We start from the raw sequence: 10387 nt of genomic DNA, 5'->3' as shown, positions 1-10387 counted from the left end.
TCCAATCGAACAAGATACTGAAGTTGAAAATCGAAGCATTATTTCGACTACTTATCGTGTACACAGACACAAAAAAAAAAAATAAAAAAAAAAAAAAAACACACATCATTGTAAAATCAATACATTCATCGTTTCCACTCAGAATCTAAAATATGTTTATTTTTTTTTCGTATACATTTTAGATGTCTATACTCTACTAATCGTATCATGTAATAATACAGTAAAATAGCTAATTATATTATATTATGCTGTGTTTTATTTTAATATTATGCTTTCAATTTTACTCTTTACACAATACATATTATAATATTCATATATATTTCTTTTTTCCCCTTTTTCACGGTCTAGTGCACTCGTATTTATTTTTTTAATATATTAACCCATGAGTATATAGCATTCTACGACGATGGCATTCGTCAACACGCAAACTTTTGATTTCTTAAAATAACTACCTAGGTACGTGGTATTTTACGTGCTCCGAAAAATATTACAGATATCAGTTTCTAAATTTGTTTTGGTAAATTTTTTTTTTTCATCCCTTATTATTATATTGAAACGCACAGACGTCAAATTTTCAAATAAACTTTTACACTGGAAACATATATATTACGTTTCTTTTTATTAATATTATTATTTTCGACACACGGGTTCAGTTTACCGGCAAATCTATAAGAGTGTGTAAGAAAATTTGCAAATAAATAAAACTATAATGTCCTATACGGAAGTTTGAACCAATTCCACAACATTACATGCATCTATCTTAATATTGTGTTACATATTTACGTGTTTCAGAAAATAGAGAATCAGTGGAATTATGATACTACCACCTGCCGATATTCGGAAACATCTAATAATGTAATATGTCGTATAATCTCCTGTCCCACCCTATTCAAATCGTATAAGTGTATATAACTTGTACTTAAGAGGACACTACACGGGAATTCGTTGTCCCACATGTGCATAACATTGCAAATTTACGTTCAACAGATCATGTTTAGCTTCGATAGTTTCAAAATTAGAGTGAATAGACCTATTATGGAACTTGATGGTTATAGAACATCATCTGCAATGTTTGTATGTGGTTTTTTATTATGACAGTTACATTTTTTTAGCAAGTTTTGCGTGTATAATATAAGGTAAATTGACAATGCTCAAAACTCACTTAAAAACTGAATCATAAAAAAACCCACTTACAAACATAGATAACGTTCTTACCATCAAGTTTCATAATGGGTAAATTCACTGTAGTTTTTAAACTAACGAAGCTAAACATGATCTGCTGAGCGTAAATTTGCTATGTTCCACATTTGTAATAGGCGAATAAAACAAATGTCTGTGTAGCGTTCTCTTCATACATTTCATTTAGAATCGTGGCATTATTTACAATATAAAATTGAATCAAAGTAGAACTATTATCAGGTACCTAGGAAGGTACATAATATACTATAATGCCTATTTTTCAGATGTCTGTTGATAAGATGGTTATTGCAGGTTATGTCGAGACTTATAATGTAGTATCCAGGGCTTGCATTTGAAAAAAAAATCTGTCTTATGTTATTTATGATTAAAACGTTACACAAGTTTTGCGGTTATCGTCATTCAGAATTAAAACGTTATACAAGTTTTGCTTTTATCGTTATTTAGAATAGTGTTAATACCTATTAAATGTATTAAAAATAACTAATACGGGCAGGTAAAGGACCGGAAACGGAACATAGTATAATCAATTCTAATGTCCGTAATCCGTATGCATGAAATAAACAATTAGGTAAACAATTTCACGAAACCAATGATCTTTTAAAGAAATGGATGTTAAATAATTTCGTTTTGCGTTAGTTTTTGTTCAATGAAATTCTATGAATTAAATTTTACGTTATGTTTTGTTCAATGATATATACTACATTTTGTAAATCATAACGATTTGTTTAGCGGTATTTAATTATTTTTGATTATCGTTTTCCATTATAATTCCGTTTACTAATTTCAATCGTTTTTTGTAAAATATAACGTTATAACTTATAATCATAACATTATAATAACGTTTGCAAGCCCTGGACCAATATCTTTATGAAAAAACATTTATTGAATGATAAAAAATATAATTTATTATACTCAAATGTTTGAGGTGGAAAAAAACTGATGGGAAGGCTAGAAGACGAGTCTAAGTTTATAATATGGATACATTTACGATTATATTATAAGAATGCAAGTGAAGTTAGCCATTTTATTATTATTTTTTTAATTCTAAATTGTAATACATCTATTCCTTACAAGACATTTAACCAAACCTTCACTGTGCAGCCAAAGTACGTTCTGCCATAAAAATACAAAATAATTAAATACGAAATGCACACACTGCCACGGTATGAAACTCACGCTGTCTGCGATGTAGTCGTTATTTATTTTGACTTTTACATACTTAGAATTTAAATAAATTAAATATGATTAATTATTGTTTAAAAATATAATATATCAACATACATATTATGGAATATGGCAACAGTCGGTACAACAATTTACGGAACTCATCTATTTCATAATATAAAATACACATTACACACGCTATGTGAGTACGTATACTATATTGTATATATATGTCGTTCTATGAATAAAATCTAACCATAGCATCATGCCATTTTTGAAATATTAGTTTTTATGTGGACACTGTTAAATATGGTATTAATTAGAATAATATAAAATAATTAATATAGACATGCTGTTTTTTATTGGCTTTAGAATTTAGGGCATAAGTTTGGTACAGTTATTTTATCAACAATAATATTTTAATAAAGAAAAACAGTAAATGAGTAATAATTCAAAAAGTTGTATTTATACCTATTTAGTTTAGTGCTTTAAATTATACTGTTGAAACAATACAAGCTGTACATCCTCTTGAAACATCAACATTGTTATTTTTTTAGTTCTGAAATGTAGTATATTTTTGGAGTAGGTAAGCCCATTGAAAATTAGGTACAAATTAAAGCAATTAATCAAGTTAATACCATCATATTCTGCGCAGATGCATAGAGTAGCGAGTATTTTTTTAGATTAGTCATTTAAGCAAAGCATTATAAATATATCGATCTATATATAAACTTTAAATTATAAAATTAAATAGTTTTCACAAACAAGTACTTAATTAGAAAATTATAATACTTATAATAGTTTCTAATGGTTTAATTTTAATCGTGCAACAACTCTTCTCATATTATATGTTATACAACTAAAAAAAGAGTTATTGCATAGTTTTTTTTAAATACTTAAAATATTATTTATTGTACCTACCTATAATATTATATACGTGTATTCGAATAAGATTTAATTTATATTATCGTTACACACTTACATATCATAGAAACACGTACATTTTGCATAGATATATTAAATACTCAGATTTTCGATAAAAATACAACATCATTACACCCATAAAAAATTATTTCGAAGACACGATTTAAATAATATGATGACTTATCAATGGAATTTTCCAATTAATTTGTTAAATGTAAAACATGTATTTAATAGAAATGTTATTGAAAGTCTGATCATAAATAATTTATTGCACTCAAGAGGATGTCAACGCAATATAGTAAATTTGCGTTTAGATTCAGCATAACCAATTCTGTGTTAATATAGATTAAATATAAAATTAAATAGACAAGCTGTAGGTATACCTACACGCTCCAGGAATAAAATTATACAGGAAATCTAATAGGCCTAATTTAAATTTTGGAACCTAATTAATATTTTTAAAGCGAAATGTGACAGTTTTAAAATTTTAATATTTTTCAGCTATAATTTATTAAAAGATACAAATATTATATAGAAGCTTATGAAGTACTCCAAATTATATCCTTAACTTTACTTTTGATAATATGTCTAATATTAAAGCTAGCATCACACGATTGTTGCTCTTGAATGTATTGACATTTGATTTGTAATATTTTGCTGTGATTCGCGTAGTAAAAAGAAAAAAAAATTATTGCAATGTCATCATCTATCTAGGAATTCTTAATTGGCAATACATCCAAAAATGTTTAAAATATATTGATACCTACTATTGTTTTATTATTTCTAAAAGGCTAATATTAATATTGTACCCACCGTCAACATTACATATATAGCTCAATGTGACATAGCGGACCTTTACATGATCTCAAATCCTTTACGGCTAATAATATTATTTGATTTTTAAGTTTTATTGTAAACAATTGTAGTTGGCTGAATATAAAACCATAACATACGTTGTTTAGTGCAATAACACAAACATCGATTTGTCACAAATCACATTTTAATTATACTGATACACCGAATCCTAAACATATTTTATACACAAAAACCTCAGCTTAATTGTATTTTTCCACCACACACAAAGAAACACTCAACTAACTCACCTTCTAGACTCATCTTGTATTAATAACACACTCACTATGCAAGCAGCAAGACATCTATTGGGGTCAATCGTCAATGCATCACGTCTTGCACTACGGCAGTCGTCAGCCATGGGTGCTTTGGCTATTCGGACGAAGAGTACCATTGCCAGAAGTTCATCAGGATGTGTTTCACCGAGCCACTTAAAGAACATCGGATTTAACCTTCCATTTTGGGATAAGACTTCATCTAGTGATTGTGAGTCAACGCTGAAACTCCCATCAGTTGGCTGCATATCGTCACCAAAACCTTCGTCAGGGGGCTGTGGATCACCACCGAAACCTCCATCGGGCGGATGTGGATCGCCAGCAAAATCACCATCGAGCGGCTGTGGATCGCCACCGAAATCTCCGACTGGTGGCTGTAGATCGACACCAAAACCTCCGACTAGTGGCTGCGGATCGACACCAAAACCTCCAACTGGTGGCTGTAGTTCACCACCAAAACTAACATCGGGGGGTTGTGGGTTGCTACCAAAACCTCAAACTGCTGGTGGCTGTGGATCGCCACCGAAACCTTCAACTGGAGGATTTGGATCGCCATTAAAATTACCATCGGGCGGCTGCGGATCACCACCAAAACCTCCGTCTGGTGGCTGTGGTTCGCATCCAAAACCACCAACTGGCGGCTGTGGTTCGCATCAAAAACCACCATCGGGTGGCTGTGGAGCGACACCGAAACCTCCAACTGGTGGCTGTGGATCACCACCGAAACCTCCGGCTGGAGGCTGTAGTTCACCACCGAAACCTTCAACTGGAGGATGTGGATCACCACCAAAACCTTCAACTGGTGGCTGTGGATCAACACCAAAACCTCCAACTGGTGGCTGTGGATTGCCAGCAAAACCACCATCGGGTGGCTGTGGATCGCCACCGAAACCTATTATTTTATATTATTCTAATTAATACCATATTTAACAGTGTCCACATAAAAACTAATATTTCAAAAATGGCATGATGCTATGGTTAGATTTTATTCATAGAACGACATATATATACAATATAGTATACGTACTCACATAGCGTGTGTAATGTGTATTTTATATTATGAAATAGATGAGTTCCGTAAATTGTTGTACCGACTGTTGCCATATTCCATAATATGTATGTTGATATATTATATTTTTAAACAATAATTAATCATATTTAATTTATTTAAATTCTAAGTATGTAAAAGTCAAAAAAAATAACGACTACATCGCAGACAGCGCGAGTTTCATACCGTGGCAGTGAGTGCATTTCGTATTTAATTATTTTGTATTTTTATGGCAGAACGTACTTTGGCTGCACAGTGAAGGTTTGGTTAAATGTCTTGTAAGGAATAGATGTATTACAATTTAGAATTAAAAAAATAATAATAAAATGGCTAACTTCACTTGCATTCTTATAATATAATCGTAAATGTATCCATATTATAAACTTAGACTCGTCTTCTAGCCTTCCCATCAGTTTTTTTCCACCTCAAACATTTGAGTATAATAAATTATATTTTTTATCATTCAATAAATGTTTTTTCGTAAAGATATTGGTCCAGGGCTTGCAAACGTTATTATAATGTTATGATTATAAGTTATAACGTTATATTTTACAAAAAACGATTGAAATTAGTAAACGGAATTATAATGGAAAACGATAATCAAAAATAATTAAATACCGCTAAACAAATCGTTATGATTTACAAAATGTAGTATATATCATTGAACAAAACATAACATAAAATTTAATTCATAGAATTTCATTGAACAAAAACTAACGCAAAACGAAATTATTTAACATCCATTTCTTTAAAAGATCATTGGTTTCGTGAAATTGTTTATTTGATGCATACGGATGACGGACATTAGAATTGATTATACTATGTTCCGTTTCCGGTCCTTTACCTGCCCGTATTAGTTATTTTTAATACATTTAATAGGTATTAACACTATTCTAAATAACGATAAAAGCAAAACTTGTATAACGTTTTAATTCTGAATGACGATAACCGCAAAACTTGTGTAACGTTTTAATCGTAAATAACATAAGACAGAATTTTTTTTCAAATGCAAGCCCTGGATACTACATTATAAGTCTCGAAATAACCTGCAATAACCATCTTATCAACAGACATCTGAAAAATAGGCATTATAGTATATTATGTACCTTCCTAGGTACCTGATAATAGTTCTACTTTGATTCAATTTTATATTGTTAATAATGCCACGATTCTAAATGAAATGTATGAAGAGAACGCTACACAGACATTTGTTTTATTCGCCTTACAAATGTGGAACATAGCAAATTTACGCTCAGCAGATCATGTTTAGCTTCGTTAGTTTAAAAACTACAATGAATTTACCCATTATGAAACTTGATGGTAAGAACGTTATCTATGTTTGTAAGTGGGTTTTTTTTATGATTCAGTTTTTAAGTGAGTTTTGAGCATTGTCAATTTACCTTATATTATACACGCAAAACTTGCTAAAAAAATGTAACTGTCATAATAAAAAACCACATACAAACATTGCAGGTGATGTTCTATAACCATCAAGTTCCATAATAGGTCTATTCACTCTAATTTTGAAACTATCGAAGCTAAACATGATCTGTTGAACGTAAATTTGCAATGTTATGCACATGTGGGACAACAAATTCCCGTGTAGCGTCCTCTTAAGTACACGTTATATACACTTATACGATTTGAATAGGGTGGGACAGGAGATTATACGACATATTACATTATTAGATGTTTCCCAATATCGGCAGGCGGTAGTATCATAATTCCACTGATTCTCTATTTTCTCAAACACGTAAATATGTAACACAATATTAAGATAGATGCATGTAATGTTGTGGAATTGGTTCAAACTTCCGTATAGGATATTATAGTTTTATTTATTTGCAAATTTTCTTACACACTCTTATAGATTTGCCGGTAAACTGAACCCGTCTGTCGAAAATAATAATATTTATAAAAAGAAACGTAATATATATGTTTCGAGTGTAAAAGTTTATTTGAAAATTTGACGTCTGTGCGTTTCAGTATTAATAATAAGGGATGAAAAAAAATTTTTACCAAAACAAATCTAGAAACTGATATCTGTAATATTTTTCCGAGCACGTAAAATACCACGTACCTAGGTAGTTATTTTAAGAAATCAAAAGTTTGCGTGTTGACGAATGCCATCGTCGTAGAATGCTATATACTCGTGGGTTAATATATTAAAAAAATAAATACGAGTGCACTAGACCGTGAAAAAGGGGAAAAAGAAATATATATGAATATTATAATATTATAATATGTATTGTGTAAAGAGTAAAATTGAAAGCATAATATTAAAATAAAATACAACATAATATAATATAATAAGCTATTTTACTGTATTATTACATGATACGATTAGTAGAGTATAGACATCTAAAATGTATACGAAAAAAAATAAACATATTTTAGATTCTGAGTAGAACGATGAATGTATTGATTTTACAATGATGTGTGTTTTTTTTGTTTTTTTTGTTTTTATATTTTTTTTTTTTTTGTGTCTGTGTACACGATGAGTAGTCGAAATAATGCTTCGATTTTCAACTTCAGTATCTTGTTCGATTGAAAAGTGAATATCGTTGGTGCATTGGGGAGGTCAAAATTTAAAATTCCCATATTTTCAAAAGCGCAAGAAAAACCAAAGAAAAATTAAGGAAAAACGGGAATTTTTACGCAAAATCGATTTTTCACAAAATTGAATTTGGTTTTTGGTGTAACTTTAAAAAAAATGACCGTAGATACATGCAATTTTGACTGAATATTTATATTAGCATTTCCTATACACCATACAATTTTGAAAATAAGTGTACTTTTTGAGCTGTTTACGGACATTTTCAGTTTTCAATTTTTTTAGTTTTTTTTTTCTATAAATATCAATAATGTGTTATCTGTTAGGCCAAAAAGTGTAAAAATTTAATACAAAGGTCCTGATATATTGTTACAATATCAGTTGAAAAATATTAAAAATACATAGGCACAATTTTTTTTTATAAGCATTTAAAGATCGAATTTTGACAAAATTTACCAAATTTAAAATTGAATAATTATTTTTTAGATAAAAATTTATAAAATGTTCAACTTTTGTATCTAAGAATTGAACATTTAAAACAAGATTCCACGTAAGTAATTAATTCTGTTACCAAAAAATCTAAAAAATACATTTACACAGTTTATTTTTATAGTCATTTTAAGTACAAATTTGGACGAAATTACATATTAAAAACCTAGAATAACTATTTTAGTTATTTTGTTGTGATTGTATAATATTATTCTTGGGTATACTTGAAACTTCTAAAGTATACTATTATATATCTATGATAGTATCACGGTTTGTTGTTGATGTATAACGTGTTAAAAGTACCTAATAGATATTATGATATGAATGATATGATTAATTTGGAATTTATTATAGGTACTTATTAAAGGTAATTTTTTTTTTTTTAATACCATAAACTATATAATATTATGTCTTATACCTAGACTGACATACCGTCTCTGCTCAGAATCGTTTTTCTTATACAATGATATTATATCATTGAATTCAAATTTAATACGATCCATTATACAGTGACCCACTAGTAACCTAGTACAAAATATATTGTATAAATTAAAGTGGCACGTCACAAAAATGTCATTATAGACTCACAAAATAATTCAACATACAAAATTAATTTTAATATTGATTAATATCCCTTAAGCATTAAATTATATTAAATTATTTTACCTACAAAGATAATCTTTCAAAATTTTCAGATATTTTTCAATTCATTACCTATATTTCATTTGAAAATTCAATTAATTATGTAATAAGTAATTAAACAGATAGTACATAATAGGCATTTTTTTTTTTGTTTCTTCAATACTAATAAAGTTGTCATCATATTATTTTCTCGATCAAATAATTTAAAACAAATACAAATACAAATACAAATTTACAACAAAGATGTTGTACATTAAATTCACTTTTAGAATTTTTCAAAATAGGTATATTGAATATTAATTTTTTGCTGGAGATCACACAAACGTTTAAACCCCACTGTTTTAATCCTTAATATAATATGACACATAAACATTTGCTGAAATAGTTTTTTTTTGTGGCTAAAAATGACGTTACCACACTAGGTAAAATGCCTTCGATTATATACTTATTTATACCTATTGTTAATAATATTGAAAAAATATGAATTTTCTAGATAAAAAAGCCCTTTATTTATAGTTTTACAAAAATATTATACAGCGTAGTATATAAATTTGTAGATCACGAGAACCATAGTTTCTTTATTTTTTGACTGCAGTCGGAGATTTCGGCTAGGATTTCCACAGTGACCAAAATCCTCTAGTCTTAGGTTTCTCGGCAGACCCACAATCACCAAACGGGGGTTTCGGTGGTGAATTGCAGCCACCAGACGGAGGTATTGGTGGTGATCCACAGCCACCAGTTGGAGGTTTTGGTTGCGAAGTACAGCCACCAGTTGAAGGTTTCGGTGGTGATCCGCAGCCGCCAGTCGGAGGTTTTGGTGGCGATCCACAGCCACCAGATGGAGGTTTCGGTGTCGCTCCACAGACACCAGCAGTTTGAGGTTTCGGTGCCGATCCGCAGCCACTAGTCGGAGGTTTTGGTGGAGAACTACACCCACCAGTCGAAGGTTTCGGTGGCGATCCACAGCCACCACTTGGAAGTTTCGGTGGTGATCCGCAGCCACCAGCCGGAGGTTTCGGTGTCGCTCCACAGCCACCAGTTTGAAGTTTAAGTGGCGATCCACAGCCGCCCGATGGTGATTTTGCTGGCAATCCACAGCCACCGGTTGGAGGTTTTGGTGTTGATCCGCAGCCACCAGTTGGAGGTTTCGGTGTTAATCCGCAGCCTCCAGACGAAGATTTCGGTGGTGAACTACAGCCACCAGCCGAAGGTTTCAGGTGACGATCCACAGCCGCCCGA

At 30.7% G+C, this 10387-nt stretch overlaps 2 protein-coding genes across 2 annotated transcripts in view; both read left to right on the top strand.

Moving 5' to 3' along the window:
* Nucleotides 1-4427: 4427 nt before the first annotated feature.
* LOC115034940 (bile salt-activated lipase-like) lies at nt 4428-5333 on the top strand. Its single transcript, XM_029492506.1, has one exon. The coding sequence runs from the start codon at nt 4428-4430 to the stop codon at nt 5331-5333; it is 906 nt and encodes a 301-aa protein (XP_029348366.1).
* A 1422-nt stretch (nt 5334-6755) lies between these two features.
* Nucleotides 6756-10387, top strand: part of LOC103308069 (nascent polypeptide-associated complex subunit alpha, muscle-specific form) — a gene marked incomplete at its 3' end in the record, with an annotated part of 5497 nt that continues 1865 nt past the window's right edge. The window contains exons 1-3 of the mRNA XM_029492505.1: nt 6756-6783; nt 9789-10021; nt 10214-10358. Of these exons, the coding sequence (XP_029348365.1) occupies nt 6756-6783; nt 9789-10021; nt 10214-10358 (406 nt within the window). The remainder of the gene's footprint in view (nt 6784-9788; nt 10022-10213; nt 10359-10387) is intronic.

Source organism: Acyrthosiphon pisum, unplaced genomic scaffold (assembly GCF_005508785.2).
Source record: "Acyrthosiphon pisum isolate AL4f unplaced genomic scaffold, pea_aphid_22Mar2018_4r6ur Scaffold_21598;HRSCAF=24379, whole genome shotgun sequence".
In the NCBI taxonomy this organism is placed as follows: domain Eukaryota; kingdom Metazoa; phylum Arthropoda; class Insecta; order Hemiptera; family Aphididae; genus Acyrthosiphon; species Acyrthosiphon pisum.
This window is presented reverse-complemented; position numbering and strand designations above follow the sequence as displayed.